Source organism: Rattus norvegicus, chromosome 6 (assembly GCF_021556685.1).
Source record: "Rattus norvegicus strain SHRSP/BbbUtx chromosome 6, alternate assembly SHRSP_T2T, whole genome shotgun sequence".
Taxonomy (NCBI): Eukaryota; Metazoa; Chordata; class Mammalia; order Rodentia; family Muridae; genus Rattus; species Rattus norvegicus.
The window spans coordinates 17,166,411-17,193,620 of NC_141539.1; the positions used below are offsets into that span (position 1 = coordinate 17,166,411).

Below are 27,210 nucleotides of genomic sequence, written 5' to 3' on the forward strand. Positions count from 1 at the left end.
AATTATTTTATTAATCTACAGTTCAAACAGTATTAAGCTAATAAGAAACAGGATTACGTTTGAATGGGTTCTAACACAGAGCAACAGTAAAGCCACACAATATTGAGCTCAACTTGTTTCCCCAACACCACAAGAACAGTTGATAGAAGTAGAGAAGCCGGGGCTGGGGACAAAGCCTGGCTGGGTACAGGCCTAAAGCATAAAGTTCAATCCCCAATGCCACCTAAACCCAGACTTGGTGGTTTTACTAACAGTTGGGGGATAAAGTCAGAAAGAGGCCAACCTAAGCGATGTGAGACCGTGTCCCAAAAAATAAGACAAAATAACCCAGAAGCCATTGTAGCAGGTTTTCTCAAGCTGGACACTTGTGGTTTGAATAGAAACGGCCCCCATAGGCTCATGTGTTTGAATGCTTGGCCATAGGGAATGGCACTCTTAGGAGGCATGGCCTTGCTGAAGGACTCATCGGCACTGTGGGGGCAGGCTTTGAGGTCTCCTATGACTAAGCTCTGCTCAGTGTGGCTCATATTCTCCTGCCACTGCCTGTGGAAAAAGATATAAAACTCTGTATTCCTCCAGCACCAGACCATGCTCCCCTACCATGATGATAATGGACTGAACCTCTGAACCTGTAAGCCAGCCCCAGTTAAATGTTCTCCTTTTAAAGAGTTGCCTTGGTCATGGTGTCTCTTCACAGCAATAGGACCCTAAGATAGCACTTGACACTTAGGGCTGAATACATTCTCCCACATTTGGCAGCATCAGTGAACTGTACCTAAGTAAGGTATGCCTATAGAAATCGCCTACCTACTTCCTTCACCAATATGACAATAATGTTTATACATTGCCTAATGTTCTGTAAGGGACAAACCTGTCCTGCTGTTGAGAACACTATTCTACACGTCTGCAACGTATATTTGCTTATAGTTAAATTTAAAGGGAGAATATTATTCAAAGTGAACATGCTAGGAGGAAGGGCCAAGACCCAGAACCCCTTCAAGCCCATCTTCATGGCCCTGACATGAGATGCTGGTTTAAGCAGAGGACCACAGCTAAGTGTAGCTAAGCACCTTGACCAAGATCTGGTCAAGGTGTGGTCCAGCCCATCACTGACTCTGCTCCATCTCTCCTGAAAGTTCAAACCATGTAAGGTTGAGCATGGTGTCACACACCAAGAACTCCAGCACCAGGCAAGCGGGACAGGCAGATCTCTGTGAGTTCCAGACCAGCCAAGGCTACACAGTAAGATCCTGCTCGGAGACTAGGGCTACAAGCTGGCACCAGGCTTCAGTTTTTTCCCGTTCCCAGCATGAGATTCCTATTTAAGCCCATCAGTTTCTAGCAGTGTTGAGAGATCTGCGTTCTACAAAATTAGCCAAATTAGCCGTTACAAACAACTCAGTTGAGCTGGGGGTGTAGCTCATTGGTTGAGCTCGTGTCTAGCATGTGTGAGGCCCCACATTCAATCATCAAAGAAAAGGGAGAGAGAAGAAAATAACACTGCTTATGGGAAAAAAAATGGACAGAACTTTCAAAACCTGGGGAGCTTGTTGTGAGAGCAGTTAAGTGAATAAACTGTAAGGGCCAGGATGAAGGCTTCACTGACATTTGCACAGAGCCAAAGGTCGGTTGATCTTTATCTCTTTAAACCTTGAGCCCCGCCTCCACTGAGATGCCCATTCTGGCACAGAGTTGCAGTGGAATTAAAAACCAAATTCAAGGTGCAGGAGTGTTTTCCCTTTTGCAAACACCATTGCTTATCTAGAAGGTAAGCTTCCCACGTGGCTTTTCCAGAGAAGAGCAGTATAGCAGAATCTGAAGTCATAAAACCAGCCTCCCAGAGGCCTGCACTAGATGGAGGGCTCCTCTGGAACTCCTCAGGCCTCCTCCTCAGGTCTCCTTCGTGTGTCTCTGAGCAGGAATCCTGCAGAGGCAGATGCTGTTCCTACTCTATCTGCCAACATTTTCCTATTTCATGACTACAGGTGAACCAATTTTGTCTTAAAAACACATAATGAAATATGCACAAATCAATTCTTTAGCCCTCAAAACAGATCCCCTTCTGAAATTCACACTCCAGTGCTGACAGGCTTGTCATCCACTTATCACAAGGCCAAAGGCACAGCCACGAGCGCTTTCTTTTTTCTCTTTTTGTTTTTGTTTTTTTTGTTTTTTTTTTTTTTTTTTTTTTTTGGAGACAGGATTTCTCTGTGTAGCCTTGGCTGCTCTCAGACTCAGAGATCCTCCTGCCTCTGCCTCCCTGGTGCAGAGCTGTGTACTCCCACCACTTGCCCACAAACTCTTTCTTTAAAGAAAAAGAAAAGATTAAGTCGGACACATCGAACTATTTCTCAAGATTATAACTAAGACCTATTAACCAAAATATGGAAATCTAAATCTTCGTTTAACCATTTAACAACTAAAATTTTCATATAGAGAGTAGACTTCTCTCTTAAAATTCTAGCATTAAAATACATTTAAATAATAATTTTAAGTTTCCTATGAGACATGTTCTTTTATGGAAAACTCACACTAGGTGGTCTATTTGAGTTTAATGAAATATTTGGTATCTAATCTTTATCTTCATTTACAAGCTACACACTCTTCATTCGGCTCTGAAGTGTTTGTTTTGTTAGGGATATTGAGCCATCAGTGACCCCTGAAACAACACACCAGATCTTCTAGAATCTATCCTGACATGGTCACAAAAAAGCAAGCCTGTACCAGATTCTGGCAGGCCGATGCTGCCTCCTACCCTGGGTATTATTCCAGGCCTGCCTCCTGTTCCAATGCAAATTGCAATCTGGCCACCGGTCAAAACGCGCCGGCTGGAGATTGTCTCCAGGTTTAGTAAGCTCGAACTGCACCAAGTCCTAAATACTTGTTCTCAAATGCAACACTTTCTGCTGTTTATTCACACCGTAAGCAGGTACCTGGCTGTGTACAGCTGCGAGTGTGGTGGCAATGCCTCTGGTTTGTTTTGGTTTTGTTGTTTGTCTGTTGGGTTTTATTTTTCAAGACAGAGTCTTGCCATGTAATCCAGGACGAAACTCAAGAACTCTCTTGCCCCAGCCTCCTCACAAGTGCTGAGTTTACAACCATACGACCCCACCAGGCTTGTGCTCATGACTTTGTACATCTACTGTTAACGCTGAAGCTCCTTTCCCATAACAGATACTCATTAGAAAGAAGGGTCTTTAAACCACGCATCGAGCTGGCTGCCCAACTGCAAATGTGAAGAAACACTGAGACTGTGGCTCAGGTTGCAATACACATCCAAATGACTTCCTCATTAATGGTTTTTTAAAATGACATACATATCACGACAGTAAACTGGCTCAGCAGGGAAAGGCACGAACTTCCAAGCCTAACAAGCCTAATCCCTAAGACCCGAATGGTGGACCCCACAGCTTTAGCATGTAAACACACATGCACAGGAACACACACAGACACACACACACACACACACACACACACACACACACACACACACACGTAATAAACTTTTGTTTTGTTTTGTTTGTTTTTGATTTCTTGCACAGGGTTTCTGTGTAGCCCTGGCTGTCCTGGAACTCAGAGACCCACCTGCCTGAATGTTGGGATTCAAAGCTTGCACCACCAACCAGCAGAGGCCTTTTGTTGCTTTCTTATTGTTTTTGGTTTTTTTTTTTTTTTTTTTTTTTTTTTCTGAGACAGGGTTTCTCTGTGTGGCTCTGGCTAATCTGGACCTTACTCTATAGACCAACCTGGCTCGAGTAATAAAAAATTTTAAATGGCATTTTTTTCTAAGATCAACAAATGCAGTATTTTTTGTAACTGATAAACACACAGAAATAAATAACCAGTAATAATTTTAAAAATAAGCCAAAACCATAAAGAAGTGCCTCTCTCTAGAAAGATCTGCTTAATTATGACACTAATTGGGTAGAGATGTCTCAGTGGTCAGGAACATTTCCTGCTCTTTTAGAGAACCTGAGTTAGTTCCCAAGATCTACGTCAGAAAGCTCACATCATCATCTGCAACTCCAGTACTGGGGTCCTGTGCCGTCTCTGGATGTCTCAGGGACCTGTATACTGTCTCACACACACACACACACACACACACACACACACACACACACACACACACACACACACGATAAATCTAATAAAAGGTCTTTAGAAATTTAAAACAGTAAATCTCTCAGTTACATGACTATACAGATCAGCCAAATTCTACCAAAACGGAACTGCTCACAAGACTCCACTGCCCCCTGAGCTGGATGGGCGAAAGGCACTGATGAATTCCCAGACAGAAGGCTGGGCGTGGAGCTCAGTTCATGGAAGGCTGGCTAGTCTACATCAGACCCTGATGGATTGTCAGTGGTAGGCGGGCTTGAGGCGGGATCCAGAGGAGGAGAGGGAAAATATGAATAAATATGGATGGCACATTGGTTCAAAGTTCAACAACACTAAACAAAGATTTTAAATGTTGTTGTTGTTGCTCTTGTTCTTTCGAGACAGGGTCTGTGTAGCCTTGGCTAGGCTGGCCTAGAACTCACTATGTAGACCAGGGTGCCCTCAAGCTAGCAGAGGTCAGCCTGCCTCTGTACCTAAAAAGGCATGTGCCACCACGCCTGGAAGCTTGTTACACAAACACAAGGATCTCCTTTCTGTTTCCAGTGCCCAGAGAAGAAAGAAGCTGGGCACAGCAGTGCATGGCTGTAATGCAGGAGGGACGGGTGATCCTTGGCATTGCTGGTTAGACAGTCTAGTGAAATACACAACTGAAGACCCTGTCTCAAAAGACAGGGTGACAGACACCCTACCTAACATTGACCACAGGTCTACCACAACCATACTCACACACAAACCTGTGTGAGCCACACGCTCACACACCACACACACACACACACACACACACACCCCACACACACATACACATGCACACACCACCACACTCACACGCAGACTCACCACCACACTCACACGCACACTCACCACCACACTCACACACACACACTCACCACCACACTCACCACCACACTCACACACACTCACCACCATACACACACATGCACACACCACCACACTCACACACACACTCACCACCACACTCACACACACACTCACCACCACACTCACACACACACTCACCACCACACTCACACACACACTCACCACCACACTCACCACCACACACACATGCACACACCACCACACTTACACACTCACCACCACACTCACACACACTCACACACACTCACACACACCACCACACTCACACACACACTCACACACACACTCACCACCACACACACACCACACACATACACACGCACACACTACCACACTCACACACACACTCACCACCACACTCACACACACACTCACACACACACACCACACATATACATGCACACACCACCACACTCACACACACACCGCCACACTCACACACACTCACCACCACACTCACACACACATTCACACACACACACCACCACACTCACACACACACTCACACACACTCACCACCACACTCACACACACACTCACACACACTCACCACCACACACACATGCACACACCACACACACACACACACCACCACACTCACACACACACTCACACACTCACACACACTCACACACACACCACACACACACCACACACACTCACACGCACACTCACCACCACACTCACACACACCACACACATACACACACACCACACTCACACACACACTCACACACACACTCACACACACCACACACATACACACACTCACCACCACACTCACACACACACTCACACACACACCACACACATACACACACACCACACACACACACGCACACACCACCACACTCACACACACACTCACCACCACACTCACACACACACACACACATGCACACACAACACACAAACTAACATGAAGTCATGAAGGAGTGCCCTGGCGAGTAAATCATTCTCTGATGCTTTTATGCTTCTAAAACGGGAAGGCTCAAGCTCTTAAACTGTCCCTTTGCATTCTGCCTTCCATGAAGGTTCCTGGAACCTTCCGTTCTGGAACACCAGCTTCCCAGGACTTGAACCCAAAGCACACACACCTTCCGGCAGCACGTCTGGAATGTCGGCTTGGTACTTTGGGCCCACTCTGATTTCACCTTTGTCAGCCAATAATGTTTTCACGGAAGGGTCATACACCAATGAGTAGAAGAAGGTATCCTGAAAAACAAAAAGACAAAAGCCACCCAAGTAAGATGAATTCTGTCTACCTTTGTAGAGCAATCAAACCAATATCACAATGAAACATGTAACTTTAACTTCTAAGTGTACAAAACGTCATTTTACTGAATAAATTAATCCTTAAGAAGAATATAAAATGTTATAATTTGTTTTAATATGAAAGGCAGCCATTGATTACTCTAGAACAGGTTTTGCCAAGCTAGAAGGGCTGGCTACGAGGGAGGCTGAGGCAGGAGGATCATTTGAGGCCAGTCTGAGCTACACAGCAAATTCCTGTTTCAAAAACAAAATGAAGCTGGGGTGTGATGTTTACATCTTAGGTCCCAGCACTCGGGAGACAGAGGTAAGGGGATCTCTGTGAGTTTGCACATACATACATAGTGAGACTGTCTCAAAAGCGAGCAAACAAAAGCCACATATATTGACTAAATATACAAGAGTGGAGCGTACATGTGTGTTTTTTAAGATTTGTTTTTTTTTTTACTCCACGTGTTCGCATACATGTATGCATGTATGTCTGTGGATCACACACATTCCTAGAGCCCACAGGACAGGAAAGGGCACTAAACCCCCTGGAACTGGACTTATAGATGATTGTAAGCTGCCAAGTGGGTGCTGAGAACTGAACCCAGGTCCTTTGTAAGAGCATCAAGATGGCACTGAGCCATCTCTCCAGCCCCTACACATGTGGTTTATTAATATCACTGTGCAAATCCCGTTAGCTAGTTATAGTAATTCTGCCATTCTTGCCTCAACTGTAATGTGGAGTCATGGCCATAAAGATGCACACAGCTGTGACTAAGCACAGCACTTACCGCCAACCAACCTACACATTAAAGATCCCACTGCTCTCTTCAAAAGCTTAGCAGGGCCAGCGAGACTACTCAAAGGGTAAAGTTGCTTGCAGCCCAGGACTAACGACCTTAGTTTGATCCCTGAAACCCACATAAAAAGGTAGATGGGGGCTGGAGAGATGGTTAAGAGCACTGCCTGCTCTTCCAGAGGTCCTGAGTTCAAATCCCAGCAACCACATGGTGGCTCACAACCATCTGTAATGGGATCGGATGCCCTATTCTGGTGTGTCTGAAGACAGTTATGGTGTACTCATATACATAAAATAAATAAATCTTAAAAAATAAAAAAAGTAGATGGACAGAAGTTGTCCTGTGACCGACCTCCTTATGCATACAGTGGCATCTACCCCACAGTCATTACATATATGTGCATGTGGGCAGACACACAAACATATAATAATAATAATAAATTAATTTTTAAAAACCACAAAACCAAAAAGGCTTCAGTACCCAAGCGTTAGTAAGTAAGCACAGTGACCTGGCCACTAATTCTTAGATGTGCAGAGCCACTAAAGTGTGAGCCATTTACTCAAAACCAAGGGCCACAGGGAGAAGGAAGGAGACTCAGAGATAAACACCCACATCTCCATCCTGAGCCTCTCACTGACATGGGACAAAGGCCACTGCTTTTGCTGACTCTGCCTTCAGCCCGGACAATCTATTATGCAAATGCACTCTGGTCGGTGTCCTCTAGCTGAGATGGCACTATAACATGCTGGCACAAGAGGAAGCCCGAGGTGTGGCTTCAGATGAGGTAATGGGGAGAAAGCCGGGACGGCTGCAAATTACCTCTTTGTCAAGGTATGACAGCACTGATTCTGTCTCGTTCAGCAGGGCCACGCTGCACTTCCCCCTGTGGAAGAAAGGAACACACGTGTCACAGTCACAGTGGTTACATGCTAGCTAGGAACACTCAGACCCTGAGTGAAGATGGAAGTCTAGATGACGGTGAGGGACACATTCAGATTCTCCAGACCAGCTTTACACCCCTGGTCTCCAGCGACCTGCACGATAAAGCCTCATTGACAGGCATTTAAAGACCAGCCAGTTCCGGCGATGTGACTAGACAGAAAATCTTTACAAAGGACACCTTACAGGCTCATCCTAATTATTCACTACAAAAGAAATGAAGCCAGTGGAATCTGCAGGCAACAGTGAGACTATCTATGAAAGCACTGAGGTAAAATCATGCACAAGGGGTCGTCATCGGTCATCCCTGTACAAACGAACACGTACAATAACAGTCAGACCTCTGTACAAGAACTTGGAAATAACGTGCACTCATGTCAGGATGTAACCAACTTAGCACTATTTGAACTGCTGAACAGGCCAGTCCAGCCTTAAACAACTCCTGCAGAGCAAGGGCCAAAGGAAAATTTGTGCGGCCTCGGAATTGAGGCCTGGGGTTGAGGCTCGAGTGTGACTTCAGGAATGAGAGACAGGTCTCACTACGCAGCCCTGGCTGGCCTTGAACTCACAGATGTGGACCTGCCTCTGCTTCTCAAGCACTGAGATCACAGGTGTGTGCTGCCATGCCAGGCTGAGAATCTATTAGGAGGCTAGCTCTGGGAAAAACTAAGGTGCTAAAAGGTAGGACGGCGGTGACAAACACTTTCAAAACTATTCTCCACTGGCTTATAATAATTTACTCTAAGCCACAATAACCATGCAAACCCGCACGTCCAAACAGCACACGGACAAGTATGAGAGAAGATGATCTTCTTGCTCAGATTACTAGGATGAAGAGTGAGTCAAAAACAAACCACAACTGAAGTGCTAAAGCACTGATCAAAAGCAGATTTTCCAAGTGGGCGTGGCCATGCACACTTTCCCGGGGAAGCAAAGGCAAGCAGTTCCTGGTGAGTTCTAGGTCGGCCAGGGCTACAGACTGACATCTGTCTCAAAAACAAAAACCAACAATAATAAAACAATTCAAAAAATTTTAAGTGAAAGTTTTTAAAGATCTGGGATGAGGGGACCCCATTTTTCCCCTTTTTGATTTTGTTCTGTTTGCTATTGTTTTGTTTTTTTTTTTAAGTTCCTTGAAATTTGCTTGAACCAGGAATAATGGCTCACACTTCTAATTCTAGCACTTGGGACTCTTTAAGAATGGATCACGAGCTTAAAGTCATCTGATCTCTGGGTGAGCCCCACAGGCTGGGGCTTATATCTGAACAGTAGGTTCCCAGCCTTGCTGAGGGAAACTCAGTACTGGAACTGGCTTCAGATTATAGCTTCTGTCTGCTTCCACTTCCCTCTCCCTCCTCTCCCTGCTTCCTGTTTGAAGTTGTAGGTGTTCAACTACTTCTCAGCTTCCTGCTTCCAGCTCCGGCTAACCTGCCTGCTGCTTGCTGCTCTGCCCCCCTGACAGGGTGGGCTCTTAGCTCTCTGGAACCACAGCGAGATAAATCTCTCTTCTGTAAGTTGCCTTAATTGTGGTATTTTTATCACAGCAACAGAAAAGGAACTGACACACTGGGTCACTGTGTGGAACCCTGCCTCAGAGACAGAGGAAAAGAAAGGAGAGAATAGGACAGTAAAAACAAAACAAAACAAAAAAATCAAAATCAAAAACAAAAACAAAAACAAACCACAAACAACAAAACCAGCAAAAAAAAAAACCAAAATAAAAAACCAAAAACAACTAATGGTATATGTATGTAGAAGCCACTTCCAGAGGACCTGAAAATGGGAGTAAAGTATATGGCTGCTTTGGAGGGGTCTGTGTGTGTGTGTGTGTGTGTGTGTGTGTGTGTGTGTGTGTGTGTGCACGCGTGTGTGCGCACATGCGTGAGCATACATGTGTATGATTTCTTTTAAGAAAGTTAAAGCTAAAGGAAGGATCTTAAGCAGGTAAACTGCACAGATGCATAGAGATACTATGTATACACACACAAGCAAGCGCACGTGGGCGCGCGCGCGCACACACACACACACACACACACACACACACACACACACACACACACCGGCACAAAGCTGCTAATTCTCCATCGGGTTTCTTGGCCATGGCACCATTGGCTCCCTGGGAATAGGAGTGTCTTTGTTGTTGTGCTTGTGTTATGGGTAGCAGCAACTGCAACCTGGAGGACATCAGTTCACAACTGTGGGAAATAAGGCTCTGTGGGAGGCCACCCTTCACTGAGAGCCACTATTCTACGTGTTGAGGGTTAATCTAATAATCCCAAACATTTTAGAGTGCTTATACCAGAGTGTGATTTTGTAGGTTTTTAGATCACACAATAGAATGGGACAAAGAAGAGAAACAGTCTAGATACTTCTATATGTTTCTATTCAAATACTTATTTTCTGTTGTAACACTTTGACAGATGTTAACTAACAAAAATGAAGAGGAGGCAATTTGGGAAGCTGAGGATACAGCCCAGGTGAAAGAGCCCTCACCTACCATGCATGAAGCTCTGAGTCTGATCTCTAGTACTCGGTGAACCGGAGAGGAGTAGAGCCTGCCTAGAGCCATCACTTGGGAGGTAGAAGCAGGAGCACTGGGAGTTCAAAGTCATCCTTGGTTACCTAGGGTGGTCATGGCCAGCCTGGGTAATGTGAACCCAGTAGCAACAAAACCAGAACCGAACAGCAACGCCAGAAAGAAACAATACCACCTGTTGACTAAGTGTTAAAGGGAATTAAAAAGCCAAGAGAAGAAGTCTGAGGTGTAGATTCAAGCTCAGTGGATTCTGTAAATAAAGAGACAACATCAAGCGGAGTTTGGGGAAGTCCAGTGTGTCGGTGGCATGTGAAGAACACAGACTTGCTAACGAATATGAAGAGAAACTGTTAAAGAGAGAGAGAAGGAAAGCCAGACCCCTGTCCCCTTTCATAAGAGGAACGGGAAGTTCCAAAGTATAGGAAGACCCTCCTCTTCAGGTCAGAAGACAGAGACATCATGTTAAGACAGCTTCACGGCTAGAGTGTGAGGACAGAGAACAGTGCATGGAGCAGACTGTGCTCCTCTGCACCAAGATGCACATGGACCGAAAGTACATCAGCACTTAAGGTGGGTGTGCTCCTTCCACACTGGCGGAGTCCAGGACTGTGAGGCCTGAGTGACTTCAAGAGTACTGCATCTTGCAGACACAGTGGGACTGTCAGACTGCGAGAGCACTCACAAGGCCTGCACAGCTGCAAACCAGACAAAATCCCAGCACTGAGGAAGAGAAACAGACACTGTGTCTGCGGTGGTTCAAATAGATTTGTCCTCCATAGACTCTACTCCTGTGTTTAAATGCTTGGCCCTAGGGAGTGGCACTTTAAGGAGGTGTGGCCTTACTGAAGGAGGTGTGGCCCTGTTAGAGGATGTTTTTGCCTTTAGATCAAGATGTAGAACTCTCGCTCCTCCAGCACCATGTCTTCCTGCACACTGCCAAGCTTCCCGCCATGACGATAACGGACTGAACCTCTAATCCTATAACCCAGCCCCAATTAAATGTTTTTCTTTATGAGAGTTGTCTTGGTCTTGGTGTCTCTTCACAGCAATAGAACCCTAACTAAGACAGGGTCCTACCGTTGACCAGAAGCCATTTGCAATTGATGCCTTCTGGGAAAGGGAAAATCCACTCTCTCCAATGTAGTGTCACTGGGTTTATCACCACAGCCTATAGTGCAGTGTGTTGGCCTGATCATCTAATGCCAAGACTGGTTGCCCCCAAGTTATTTCCGATTGGTGATAAAGATGCCAACAGCCAATAGCTGGACAGAAGAGATATAGGTGGGGTTTAGGTTTCTCAGGCTTGGGGTTGGAGGAGAATATGCAGGAGGAGGCAGGAAAACCCATCTTGGGTTAGGTGAGTCATGAGAACATGGCCCCGAGGGCTGGCCAATTGGAGTTAAGAGCAGCCCAGATGAAACACAGTAAGTAATGAGTTGGTTTATCCATAGGAAGGTAAATCCTAACAGCATAGAGGGCAGATATCTGCCCAGCTCTGGTGCTGTTTAAGGCTTATTGTCCATATAAAGGGTGAGTGTGTCTTTTATCCAGGAACTGAATGGTAAAAGGCAGGGTTGGGGGGAGAAATCCCGGACCAGGATTGAAGATTTCTACAACACCAGGGCAGACCCCATGCCCAGGGGGAGTTGGCCGCACACCCAGACTCCAGGCTTATGTTGTTGTTGCTATTTTGGGGGTTTTGGTGGGCATTTTGGGGTTTGTCTCATCGATTCTTTTTTTAAGTTTGTCTGTTTTGATTTTTGTTTGTTTTATTGTTGTTCCTATTTATTTCTGAGAGAAAGGGAGAAAGAAAGAACATGAGGTTGGGTGGTAAGGAAGGTGGGACAGACCTGGGAAGAACTGGGAAAGAATATGATCAAAATATGCTGTATAAAAATTTTTAATTATTATTATTTTTTAAGAAAAGCATGCTAGCGATTGAGGATGAATGTGCTAGAATGCTTGCTTAGTATACCTGAGGCCAACAAGGAAGGGGGAAGGGAAGACTGAGGGAAGAACTTCCATATCAAAGCTTGGTGTGGTTTCCTCTCTCACTGTATTTCCCAAAAGTCCCCCAATCTACTGCTAATATTAAGAGCATAATTAGGTGCAATAAGTAACCTCAGCATGCTAAGATTATTTTTAAATGAAAATGCTGTTTTTAATTTTAAATTGTGTGTGTGTGTGTGTGTGTGTGTGTGTGTGTGTGTGTGTGTGTGTGTAGCTGTGTGTGTGAATGTGCCTGTGAATCCAGGTGCCCATAGAACGGTGAAGCATTACTTACAGTCACTGATGTCATCCTTCTGGCTAATTAAATTTTTATTTAAAGACTACCAAGAAAATTGTAAAAATCCAATTTCTTAAAATAATGTGCACGAAGAAAATTATCTTCGTTAGAGCTTTAAAAAAGATTTAACTAATTCACACTGGAGTTCTGATTCATTACTTATATGAAGTAAGACACAGGAAGGACAGGAAGCTCGATCAGCATGTCTAGTTGGCATAGCTCTGTTGAGGCCTGCTCCTTTTAACACAACTGTAGCCATTTTGTATTTAGCTTCCACCTTACACATAAGGTAAAATTAAGTTCATACTCTACTTCCCAGAAGTAATTACCTGTAGGTGACAGTGAAATATCCTGCTAACAAGCCAAAAAGTTATGGCTGACTCACTTGCACCCTGTTATCTCGATGTTCTGAAATTCTCCACCACCCCCTACCACACTCAGGACCAATCAGATTAAAGGGTGGCTGATAATCCTGTCTAGTTAGCCAAAATGGTGTACCACTTCACTGCTTGCCTTTGAACTTATGAACCTCCTGACAGCAGGCTAGTGCCACGATCAGACTTCTGAGTCCTTTTTTGTCTGGTCCTGAACCTTCAGTCTTGGGGTGTGCATAAACTATTCATGCTTAACCGAGATCTATGTTTGTGTGGCGATTTCTGAACCCCAACAAATTTTTGCATATATACCACAATCATGCATTCCCCATGATCCACATAAAACTTATTCTTTGCAGTATCGTTTTTAACAGGAAAAGACCAAAAGGAACCAAATATCCATTAGTTAGGGATTAAACAAACCAAGATTGAAAAGAATTCACAGAAGAAAATGGGCTGCTCTGTCTAGTAATGTAGGCCTATAATCCCATCCTAAGGGGCTGAGACAGGTGGATCATAAATTCAAAACCGCTTAATCCTAGCACTCATAGATCTCGGAGTTCAAGGCCAGCCTAGTCTGCAAAGTGTGTTCCAGGATGGCCAGGGTTATACAGAGAAACCCTGTCTTAAGTTTAAGACTTTCTAGGCTGCAGAGTGAGTTCCAGCAATAACCTGTGTCAAAGGGAAAGAGAAAAAGTGCAGGGGCTCTAGTGTGTACAGCACATGTCTGACACGTGAAACAACCTAGGTCCAACCTCTGTAAATGTGGCATGGGCGGAGGTGTGGCTCAATGGTACAGTGGTGCTTAGCAAGAGGTCCGGGGTTTTGTTCGTGGCACTGTGGCGTGCTGGAAGAGGGCATTGCATAACAGCACCACAATGTACTACTACTGAGGCTCACAATGGCACAGCCTGCACTGCTTCTGCACCAGCAAAGAGTCTTTGGAAGTTTTCAGAAGAGTCAAGAAACATTTATGGGCTCTGCAGGAGTGAGGCATTTAATTGCGCATCCATTTTCTATATTTTTATTTCTGAGCCCTGACCATTCATCATACAAACACACACACCCCACACACACCCATCAAAGAACTACAAAGTGCCATTTCTGAGAGGTGGGGGCTTATCAGTTGTCTGTGATCTTAACGAACAAAAGGACTAATTTGTCACCGGCCAACTTGGGTCCCAGGTTACAAAAGCACTCATCCAAACTGGGCATCTTCTTCTTTGCCCAAGTCTATCGATTCCGCCCATCTATCCCTAGCTACTAACTGCAGCCATGCAGAGTATTTAAAACATTTTATTTATTTATAGGAGCTTAATTATTTAGCAGCCTCCATATGTACAGCCACCTAAAGAAAAGTTCTACCTTCAGACATTTATTGCTCTAGGTACATAATGTTTTACCAATACTGAATGACTTGAGTCACAACAGATTTTCAAAAAGAAAAGGGAAATCCCAAGATACTCCCTTTTCTCTCTCTCTCTCTCTCTCTCTCTCTCTCTCTCTCTCTCTCTCTCTCATATATATATATATATATGAATGACCACGTTCAGCTTCACCCATGCCTACTGTAATCTACTGTAATGTATTTTAATTCACTGGTCTGAATGAAGTAAGTTTCAACATGCCAATGGGGCAGGAGTAGGGTTATTTTAGTGAATCAACACATCAACACAATAGTAATGAATTTACAAATGGCAGGAAACCCATGTGAGTGTTTTCTGAGATGCCTTTAAAGTGATAAGGAGAGAATTAAAATAAGAGGCCCCAAACAACTGTGAGGCGAAGGCCAGGGCTCTGTCAGCAGATGAAAGATTTCAGAGAAGTCCTGTAACAGACAAGACCGAGCAGGACAAATGAAGCCACACAAGCACGTCCGTCGGCAGGGAGGCATCGCTTTCCACCCAAGAATGAGACACAAACCCCATGGAGAAGGGACTGGATGCTCTGGTGCAGCCACCGAGAGAGGAACAGCCACAGTTCTGCCGCAGCCCATCTGGCTGGGGGTTTGGGTTTGGTGTTTGGCAGGGGATGCACACACTGAGCTGGGAGCTGCACACACTGAGCTGGGAGCTGCACACACTGAGCTGGGAGCTGCACACACTGAGCTGGGCTCCGCACAGCCTTCATCTGGTTAGGACTGGAAGAGCCCCAGCTCATTTTCCTTTTCTGATCGTAAAGTAATTGAGTTTTTTTGAAATGCCAACACAATCCAATGCTTACCACACTTAACTCTTTCTTCAAAGAACATTAGCAAGAACATTAGTAAGTGGCCTAGAGATCATTCTTGTAGTATTTTGGCAAAGAACTTTTCCAATTACTTTACAAAGAAGGAATTGTGTGAGTTTAGATCACACCCTTCATATTGATGTCAACCAATGGCTCCCTATGCAGCAGGGAGGGGCCCATCACCCCAAAAGGAGACAATCAAACAGCACGTGGTGGTTTAAATAAGGGTGGCCCTTGTAGGCTTACATATTTGAATCATTTGAGTCATCAGGGAGTGGCACTACTTAAGGATTAGGAGGTGTGGCCTTACTGGAGGAAATGTGTTGTGTGGGGGGTGGGCTTTAAGGTTTCAAAATTCAAACCAGGCCATCCCGCCAGACCCATTGGATACCTCATTTCACCGCCCTCCATACACACACCACCACCACCACCACCACCACCACCACCACCACCACCACCACACACCCCCTCTTTCTCTATCTATGGATTAGGATGTAGCTCTTAGCTACTCTCAGCACCTTGTTTATCTGCCTGCCATCACACTCCCTGTCATGATGATAATGAACTAAATCTCTGAAACTCTAAGCCAGCCCCAATCAAATGTTTTCTAAGAGTTGCCTGGGTCATGGTGTCTCTTCACAGTGACTAAGACAGAAATCAATCCCACGAACTGGGGTGCTGCTGTGACAGAACTGACCATATGTTTGCTGGAAGGCTTTGGGGCTTTAGATTATAAAATAAACTGGATGCTTTAAGTGGGCCTTGCTAGTTAGTTCATCCGAGTAGAAACATGGAAGAGAGTGGTGCTGAGGGCAATTTTAACTGTGGAGGCCCAAATCAAGAAGTTTCAGAAGGGAAGGATATTAGTAAGTGGCCTAGAGACCATTCTTGTAACATTTTCTCAAAGAATGGCTGCTTTTTGCCCTTGTCCTATCCTGAGGCTAAGTTGAAGAATTTTGGATTAATGGCATTGGCAGAGGAGATTTCAAGATGGCCTAGTACTGGTGATAGCATGAGGTGCTAGTGGTTACTCTTGTGCAGGCCTTCGGTGAAAAGGAGAAAGTGGGACAAGTAGAAATACAAAATATACACTTTGGGAACAAAAGGAGCAGAGGACAAATCATGGTGCTAAGGCCAGTGCTCAAAGAGAAAAAGTGTAGAGAGAAGCTTGGTCCTGAATGGAATAAAGTGAGTGGTGGCCTCGGGACAAGACCCCACCCAGCTAAGCTCCCAACTTGTGAAGAGGAATTAAAGGCCTCTTACACACTGAAGGGAACCACCACCAAAAGACAGCAGGTCCAGGTGTTACAGAACAAGCGGGCCAAGTTCAAGACCCAGCAAGCAGCAGAATCTGGCAGTTCTGGTCAAATGGTTCTGGCTGTAGTGTCAAGCATGCAAGAAAGGGGCTGTGGAATGTCTCTCAGTGGCTAAGAAAAGTTGCTGAGAACAGGCACGTGACAGCGTGCCCCTAAATGGAGGCCCAGAGAGGCCATTTCGTGAAGCTGTGACAGTGAAGCCTGGATTTCACTGGAGACCCCAAGATGTTGGAGATACCAAAGTCAGGAGACACTGCCAAGGAAAACCTTGTGCTGGGTGTAGAAATCAGCCTGAGAGAGAGGTGTATGCTGCAGTCAACATGAGTTGACATCTGAAGAGCACCCTGACATCAGAAACGCAAGATTTACAGTTTGTCCTGATGGCTTTGGACTTGCTTTTGCTTTAGTCCAGGATTTCCTCACTTGCTTCTTTTCCCTTCTGGAATAGTAAAGTGTATTGAAAACGTGTGATCTGCTTTTAATTTTAAAGTTAAGAGATTGCTGACTCTCAGAACAGGCTTTGAACTTTGGACTTCCCAAGCAGTGTTGAGAATACGGGGACTTTTGAGGTTGGCCTGAATGTATTTTTGCATTATGATATGGCTACAAGTCTGTGAGGGCCAGACAGTGGAATGTGCTGTTTTTACAAAGAATAGGTTCATATATTTGAATACTTAGCCATCAGGAAGTGGCACCAGAGAAGGATTGGGAGACACAGCCTATCTAGTCTAAGAGACAATGTGCCTTCTCAGTGCCTGAGAGACATATCCTATCCCATCCACTTACACCCATGACATAAATCTAAGCACCAAGATGAAAATACCAGGGAAAGAGAAACATTGCAAAAGGTGCTCACTACTGGGAAACAGACAGACCAAGAAAATAAGCTACTTCCCCCATCTGCCCCCCCCCCCCAACATCAAGGAAAGAAAGAAAGGAGAAATGCTCTTTCCCCCATGACACCAATGGCCTTGGAAATACCATCACAGTTTATAGCCATGGCACTTGTACCAGAAATCAGTATACATCCACTGTATATGTGAGTTTGTTCCAGCTCTTTTGATTTGTTTGTTTTTTTTTTAATAAGTCTTACTTGCATAAACTCAGGCTCACCTCAAACTCGAAGGTTCTTGCCCCGCCCCCAGTGCTCTTTCAGTGTTAGGCTATAGGTCATACTTCCCCTGACTCAGCCATTTTATTTTGTTTTGTTAGTCTATTCTTCAATCTGCATAGTAAGACCCCGTCTTAGTTTGATTTCTATTGCTGTGATAAACATCATAAACTAAAGACCACGTGGGGAGAAAAAGACTTATTTCATCTCACAATTTACAGGCCATCATGGAGAGAAGCTGGGAGCGAAAGGCAGGAACCCGAAGGCAGGAACTGAAGCAGAGACCATGGAGGGGGGCTTCTCACTGGCTTGCTCAGCTCCATTTCTTACATCACTCAGGATCACCAGCCCAGGCATGGCACCACCCACAGTGAGCTAGGCCTTCCCTCACCAACCATTAATCAAGACAATAGCCCACTGACAAGCCCACAGGCCAAAATGACAGAGAATCCCTGAACTGAACTTCCCTCTCCCCAAGTGACTCTGACAAAAGCTCACTAGCAGAGACTCTCATCATAATCATTATCATTCTCACGATTATCTTAATATCTAATATAAGCAACGCAAATTCCATTGTTTCATCGTCTTTAAGAGTGATGATTAATGGCTCTCAAACTTTTTGACCTTACATTTCAATTTATAGCCCTAGAAATTTATGACTGATCCAAAGAGTTATATGTCAACAATTTACTGTGTTGGAGAATAAAATGAAGAAAAATGTGAGGATATTCTTCAAATTAGTGAAAACTATTATTTTGCAAGGTGGAGTGGCATATACCTGTAACTTTAGCACTTAGGAATCTGAGGAGGAAAAACTACTACTCAAGTTTAAGGCCAGCCTAGGCCACAAAGTGAATACTATGCCAACCAGGGCTAACTGCTAGTCAGGATATAGACAACATTTCCCCAAGGAAAAAGTAATATTGCTTGATTTTTTTTTTTTTTTTGCAGGTTTTTCAACTGCTAACATAAGAGGCACGTGCTCTCCCCACTCCACTGAGATGTATGCACTGATTCACAAAAGTATACATTAACGCATGCAATGGCTTCATATGCACATTGGCAATGACTGACAGCTAGACATTTGTGTAACAGGCACGCTTCATTTTCAAGTCAGTCAGATACATCTAAAGAGCTAGGCTTTTGTCTTTCGATTGTTATGTCACATAAAAGTGCTGTTCTGTGAAACAGACAGTGTAGTTCGTGACTGAAACAATCCTATGACTCTTTTCTCAAGACAACAGCACACTTCTCTAAGCAGCATTCATGTGCACTTACTGTTCCAGCCCTGGAAACTTCTTTAAAAACAAAAGGAGAGCCCTGTGTAGTGGTGCACACCTTTAATTTAGCATTCAGGAGGCAGCAGATCTCTGAGCTTGAGGCCAGCCTGGTCTACAGAGTTCCAGGACAGCTGGAGCTACGGGCGGGAGACTGTCTCAAAAACAAAATCAAACAAATAGGGGGAAAAGGTGGGCATAGTAGCAAACGCTTGTAATGCCAGCACTTGGGGAGGGGAGGCAGGCGGATCTTCAGGTCTCACTGGCAGCCAGCCTAGGCTCACTGGTAAACCTGAGGTCTCAGAGTCCCTGTCTCAAAAGACAAATACAGGGCTCGAGAGAGGCCATTAGCTAAGAGTCCATGTCAGGTGCTCCAAAACTGCCTCTAACTCCAGCCCAGAGGGGAGGATTCAACTCCCTTTTTGGCCTCTGCTGTCACCAGACAATTGTCACACACAACCCCCCACACACACACCCCACACACACACACCCCACACATACACCCCACACACACACACCCACACCCCACACACAAACAGTAAAAATAAATGAATGAATATTTTAAAAAGTCCATCAGCACCTGAAGAACAATGTCCATGGTTATCTCGTGGCATCCACACGCGCACACACACTCATGTGCACGCAATATCTGTTAGATGTGATACATGATACATGTTTATTTATGAAAGTCAGGTTTGCTCTTCTAAATCCCAGCACTCAAGAGCCATGAGAAATGGTGGAGCGATTCACTATACGCATGGAGATGGGGTGGACCTTCCCCCTCAGTCGGAGACCCTATGTGCCTCCCTGCTCACTGTACTGCTGCTGCTGCATGTTTGAGGTAAGTCTGGAATAGACAGCATCCTGAGCTGCAGCTAGGCTGTCTGAAAGGATAAAGTTAGATGCAGCATATACATAATATGCAGTGTGTGTGTGTGTGTGTGTGTGTGTGTGTGTGTGTGTGTGTGTGTCTGTGTGTCTGTGTATGAGTACTGGTATGCCCATCCTCACAGATGCTAACACAAGAACTCTAGCAGTCCCTCTCACAAAGACCTCTTGTTGGCCTTAACACTTCCTCATTCCTCCCATCATGGTGGCTGCAAAATGCCCACAAGATGCCTGGCAACAGTCTGTATAAAAAGAGACCCCCAGTCCCCACCTTGTGGTCCCTGAGTAAGTCACTTCCCCTAAAAGTCCTGAGCAGCCTGTTTGCCATAAACCTAATCTTTACTTCTAATTTTATTAAGATTTAAATAATACTCCACTCTAATTGCCATCCTCTATCTCAAAGTCTACATAAGGTCAAATGTAAATGAGAAGCAAGTACCCCATATCTGCTAGTGACCTTTGTTTCCTTTAAGTGATAGGCAGACGCGTGTTAGGTTTGCAGCTCTGAATGCCTCTGTGTCAGTTCTCCACAGCAGAGAAAGAGACACCAAGACGCTGACCTCTGAGATCTTGCAGTCTAAGATGTAGTCTGGACAGAACTATTTAGGCAAATTTTACATAAGGTGCAAGATTTCTAGCAGCTGTTCAAGACTCTCAGAACTGAATTAAGACAATTCCTCATTTGGAGTTGCCACGTGGCATACTTAGGCAAGGACGCTCTCTGCAGATGGGAATTGTAGCCATTCTTCTGCATGGCGACAGTGACAGGGGCATGATGTCTGTATTCTGTTTTCGAACCTGCTCGAAAGAGCCTGGGGCTTTCTCTGAAGCACAGAGACTGTACACTTGGGTCTTCAAAACGTATCCACCACCGTTACCAAAATGAGGTTTGAAATAGTGTCTCTGGCCCCTTTCAGAAAGCGATCTGGCTCAGCAGGTAAAAACACTGGCTACCAGCTAAAGGGGACAAGCTGAGTTTGATCCTGTCCTGAGTTTCACCCTCAGGACCCAGATGGAGAAATGAGAGGTTGACTCCAGGGAGTCACCTCTGTTCATACACTGCGGCATATACATGGTGACAGGCCCATGCACACAATAGATGGATGTAAGGAAAACTTAACTACAATAACCCATAGTCGAGTAGGCGGGTGGTGGTCACCACTGTAACCCCAGCAGCTGGGAGGCTGCAATCAGGAGCGACAAGAATGCCGGGCCAACCCACTCTGTGGAGTAAAGCTCTCTCAAAGCAAACACAATTCCATAAGCATTTTTGAATAATAAAAATAAAAGTCACAATGGGGTTGAAGATACACAGGACCCTGGATCTAATCCCAGTATTGGGAGGAATAGGGGAGAGTGATGAGTACAGTGTCCAGCACAGCCAAAGTTAAGCAATGAGGAAAATTGGGTCCCTGAACTAAGGCAAGGTCCACTAGCAGGCATATAATGGATGTCTCCATCACTGTTCATGCTTTACAGCAAGAGAAGCTTGAGGAACGAATATTCAGGTCCAAAGCCTGTTACTAAAGGACACACTGGGGCCAGCTATCAGCAGGGATGCAAGGAAGCCTTTACAAGACACACTGGAGCCCAATTTCAAAGGCTGTGGTCCAGATCTCAGGGCTGGCAAGCAGGAGAGAATTAGTCCTTTAAATTATGACTAGCTGTACCACAGACGGAAAGAGATGTAATCGTTACATGTACCAATGCTGGAATTAGCAGCTTTTAAAAAGCCAGGCTTAGTGCATTTGAGAAATTGAGACGCTAATGTCAGCCATAGAAAGGATACACCCACAAACCTATGATAAGAGGGCTATTTCCCGGTGTCTACATGCGGCTAGCATTGTAAAGTTACCTTTCGGAATAATGAAGCAACATATATGTTTAAATGGTTTTCATTTTGGATCTGCCCCACTGACTAGCATCTCCATAAGAATGATGGGAAGTTGACATTTGAAGAGCCCACCTTCCCAACAAGTCACCTCACGGCTTTCACTGTGTGTGATATTTTTCTAGCACTAGCCCTGCATGAGTCATTAATGCTAAATATCTACCAGTATGGATCAGACAATATCTGAATGTGCAGGTTAGGAAGTGGGAGACTTAAGCAAGTGCGGAATTGTTTTGTGCCTTGGCTCGCACATCTGTAAACAGGGATAATAACAGATCTCCTCGTAGAGTCGCTGTGGATAAATACATGAAAGGCAGCCCTACTGTAAGAGGCTCAATAGCTGTTAGAACATGAACCACACATAAGCCTGGGCCATTTGTAAAACCGAATGCAGAAGCCCTGGTAGCACAAAGCAAGAAGAAGGATTCATTTAGACATAAGGCAAGCGGCAGCACTAACAGCCTTCTCCGACTGTAACTGAGCTGCCTACTACAGTGAATGAGGACGGACTGCTCATCATCACGGGCTGCCCACGGACAGAGCACGCAGCACTTGCCATGTGTACGAAAACCTTTGGACACACACATAAGACGAGTGAGTGCTGGTATAACAATAAGTCTTTCTGTTTCACGACACGTGCAACATAAAATCCATTACTAAAGGACCTGAGCCACGGCGCATGAGTGAAGGGTACTGCCTCTCTCCAGCTCACTGCCCACGCCCCATCTCGCAAATACGAGGTGAATCTCCGACTCTGCTCAGAACAAGCCCGGGGCTCTCTCATTCCCAGTGGAACCAGAGGGAACAAAGAGTTGCTTCTGAGGCACACAGGGAGGCTTACAGCAAGTGAGCATTAAAGTTCAGCTACTCCAGAGGGCTCAAGAATACCGCTGTCAGGCTTCCCCTGTGTTCCATTCAGTAGGAAGAAAATTCTGGGCATTTGATGGTGTCTCTGAGAACAAAAAGTCAATATTCACCAAATTAGCCCTCTGGCTGCCAAAGAACAATGGGGCTTCAGCGATTTTCTCCTCCTGAAGCAGAAGCAGATAGGGAGGACGTCAACCCCAGCAGAATGTCAAGGCCTCTCTACTGCGCACTTGTTCAACATCGGCATGTGGGCCGCTTAGCTAGGCTCTGTGCCTTGCTAGCGACTGCCTCTAACTACCTTCAGCTGTCTGCACAGGGGGGCCATGGAGGAGAAAGTGTGGCTCTGCACTCCCCCTCCTCAACCGGGAAAGCAGAGAGAGAAAAGGCATAAATGTCTCTTCATCATAATTCAAAGCATCGTCAGTAGGTAAAGCCTTGCATAAGTGTCTTGATAATTATATTCCAATACACTCTCTCAGGCCTTATGGAAGATGAAAAACACCATTTTTCCATTCCAAGCAATCTGTTAGAGAAAACCAACATTACTTGTAAACAGATTCCAAGCTATCAGAAGGGTAAATTAAAAATACACTTGTGTGTTTTGGATACATTCTCTAAACCATTTGTCAGATTCGTGTTCTAACAAGATCTATGACTGGCCCCACAACTTCTTGAGCTCGAAATGAATCTTTATATTCTAACTTCTTCCAATTGAGTAATTAATGCATATGGTTTTTAAAAAATATTTATTAGTTATGCACATCCTTAAGAAAATTTCATCTGGGCACAGTGACGCATGCCTAAAATCCCAGTATCCGGAGGGTAAAGGTAGGAGGATCAAGAGTTGAGGGCCAGCCTTGGCTACACAGTAAGTTAAAGACTAGCCTGGGCTATAAAGGACCTTATCTCAGAAAAATATGCACAGGTAAAAAACAGCGCATAACTGTCCTGATGAAAACCATTCTTATGTGGAACTAATACATGCTAATAAAAACAAATAAAATAATCTCGTAGTATGTTTTCATGCCCCATTCTTTAAGCAAAATTATTAACATATGTACCTAGTTTTCTTTCTGGAAATGGCCTGATTAGCGAGAAGATTTTCACATGACCTGATATTTTCCTGCGTTAGACTTTAGGTCACACAGAATATATTAGCTCCTGAGGAGAGCCACGTCAGGATGCTCACTGTAGCGGAGTCAACATGGCTAGAACCACTTGCAAAAATGGTTCTTTCACCAGACGCTTGCTCCTCTTGAACCTGTCTGTGTCCAGTCATGAACAAACAAGTTATGTATGAAGGATCCCCAAACTTGTTAATTGTTTGAGGGTTTCTAACTGCAGAAAAAAAAATGACAAAACGCCATGTTAGGCAGGAAAGGTTTGATTTGTCTCACACTTCCACATCAAAGCTCATACTACGGGAATCAGGACAGGAACCCAATCGGGGCAGGAACTGAGAGGCAGGAGCTGACACAGGCCATGGAGGGTGCTGCTTACTGGCTTGCTTCCTGTGACTTGTTTTGGCCTGCTGTCTTATAGAAGAAGGGCCACCAGCGCAATGGTGACCCACCCACAATGGGCAGCACCTAACAATCACTATTTTTAAAATGTCCTACAGGCTTGCCTGGTCTTATAGAGGTATTTTTTTTCTTTTTTCTTTTTTTTTTTTTTTTCCGGAGCTGGGGACCGAACCCAGGGCCTTGCGCTTGCTAGGCAAGCGCTCTACCACTGAGCTAAATCCCCAGCCCCTTGGAGGTATTTTCTAAATCGATGTTCCCTCCTTTCAAATAACTCTAGCCTGTGTGTTAAGTTGACATAAGACTAGCCAGCACCTGTAGGTAGGAGGACCAAGTCAGAGCTTTAGAAAAAACACACAACCTTACAGCAGAAATGCAGACCGAGGTTCAAGACTAATACTGAAGGGGGGTGGGTACTAAAACAGTGGCTACTTTTCTATTAAGTTTTTGCTGTCACGACCAGCAAGGAGCTGGAAGGGGTGGGGGGAGTTGATTCTGAACTAAACTGCAGGAATCGGTTACGTTTGCGCACACTGAATCCCTCCAGTCACTGGCCTGCCCTCCAGCTGCCCTCTGCACACCACTGGTGTTCACCAGCTCCCTCTCCCCGAGGTGTCTCACACCCTGAGCTTCTGATTTTCCTACTTCCACTTCCAGGGAAGGGAATCAAATCCAGGGTTTACTGCATGCTAGGCAAACAGTCTATCAGCTGAGCCCCACCCCACCCCCAGCCCCAGAAGCTACTTGTCTTGTGAATTTCTATAGACTATGTTTTTTTTTAAACAAGGTCTCTCCGTGTAGCCCTGGCTGTCCTAGAGCGCACTATGTAGACAAGGCTGGCCTCAAACTCACAGAAATACACCTCTGCCTCCTGAGTGCTGGGATTAAAGGTATGCCCCACTTCTGCCCAGCTCTGTAACTAGCTTTCATTCTATCAGTAAATCAAAAAAGACCGCCATCATTCCAGCACAATCCTTCAGGCGGTAAAGGTTGGATCTTACCAACGCACTGAGCAAAGGTCACGAACACAGCTCGGAGGCCCAGCGCTTGCCTGGCGTGTGCGAGGCTTCAATTTCTAACACTGGAAAACACACCTATTAATTTTTTAAACTAAGTAGTGCACGGAACTGATGGTGCCCGTAATGGAGTAATAAAGCACAGGGTTTCCATCCCAGAGATACTCTAGAAAATAAAAAGCCAAATATCCTATGAGGGCTGGCGTCATGTGTCTGCAATCCAAGAAGTACAGCACTTCCCAGAGAACGTGCCCTATACACTGCAGGGCGTGTTGCTGACCGATACTCAAACTGTTAGTGATAAGACCGGGCGAGAAGACACCTGCATCACTGTGGAGCCTGCCCAGGATGTCCGCATGCTAACACGCACTATCAATTCCAAGAGCAAATCCTAGTACGAGGTCTGCAGCATGTCAATCTGAGCAAGATCTTGCTGAGAATTCAGGAAGGGCTTCCCAAAGGGCTCTGATCACAGTGTTTCCGGGCACAGCAGGGCAACTTCCAGCAGGTCTCACCTGATATGTGTTGCAGGCAGGGACTCATACTGGCGGGACAGAAAGAGCTCCCTGTGTTTCAGCTGGTGCTTCTGCTTCTCCGTCAAGTCAGCCTCAACCGTCGTCTCTGATTCTTCCTCAGTTTCTTCTACAAAAACAAAGTTCAAAGAATCCATTGTTACAACGCACGCCTCTTGGGACATCAGAGCAGGATGAATCGACAGGTCAGATGAGTAGATTTGATATTTTCTTCAAAACTAATCGTTTTTGACCTTCAGATGAAGCTTTTCCCTGCAATTCCAACTCTAAATTAAGTTCTCTGGTCTGCCAAGGAAGTCGATGACCACCAATGTTAAAATGGGATCAACACCAGTGTAAAACTGGCAGAATCGGTCATGGTAGTACACACCTGTGATCCCAGCTGAAGCAGGAGGATCACCAATTCAAAGGCCATCCTGGTGTAAGTGCAAGGTAACAAGAGCTACACAATGAGGCCTGTCTTACACAAGTAAGTGAGCGGGCAAGCAGGGCCTGGGGTTGGCTCAGTGGCTGAGAGCACTTGCTTTACAATCGAAGACCAGGATTAGCATCCCAAGCCCAGGGTCTTTAGCAACAACTGTAGCCCCATCTCTGGGAGCAGAGACAGAGGGACTGCTGGGGCTTGCTGCCTTCCAGCCCAGCAGAGAAAACCCAGCCCTGCGTCCAGATAGATCCTACCTTGTGGGAACAGGCAGAGAATAATAGAAAACACCCAACACCCTCTGCCTTTATGCAGACATACCTGAAAGCACACATCTGCATACAACTCACGTTGAGACACACACACACACACACACACACACACACACACACGGTTTTGGTCTTTAGTGACAAGATTTCTCTGTGTAGCCTTGGTTGTCCTGAAACTCACTCTATAGACCAGGCTGACCTCGAACTCAGAGATCCTCCTGCCTCTGCCTCCCAAGTGCTGGGATTAAAGGTTGTGTGCCAACACCACCTGGCATAAAATCCTTTTTGAAAAAAAAATTAAAATTAAATTAAAAGTAAATGACTGAAAAATACTGCAGCTAAGACATGAATGGCAGCAACATACACCTGAAATCCCTACACACAGGAGGCTGAGGCAGGAAGATGTTGCATTGTAACCTGCTCAGGGCTACAGATCTCAAAATTCCTTAATTAAAATATAATATAAACGGAGCCGGGTGTGGTAGTGCATGTCTTTAATCCCAGCCCTCGGGAAGCACAGGCAGATGGATCTCTGTGAGTTTGAGGCCAGCCTGGTCTACATAGTGAGTTCCAGGACAGCAATGACTACATAGTAAAACCCTGTCTCAAAAAAACAAACAAGAGACACAGAGACAGACAGACAGACAGACAAGCAGGCAGGCAGGCAGACAGGCAGAA

At 45.2% G+C, this 27,210-nt stretch overlaps 1 protein-coding gene across 19 annotated transcripts in view; it reads right to left on the bottom strand.

Annotated features, from left to right (window-relative positions):
• The window catches only part of Mta3 (metastasis associated 1 family, member 3), a 119,337-nt gene that overhangs the window by 62,949 nt on the left and 29,178 nt on the right, over positions 1-27,210 (bottom strand). For all 19 annotated transcript variants that reach the window (XM_087551883.1, XM_087551878.1, XM_087551882.1 and 16 more), the window contains 3 exon segments: positions 25,825-25,951; positions 7,878-7,941; positions 6,096-6,213 (listed from right to left, as the gene is read on the bottom strand). In XM_087551883.1, coding sequence (XP_087408009.1) covers positions 6,096-6,213; positions 7,878-7,941; positions 25,825-25,951 — 309 coding nt within the window.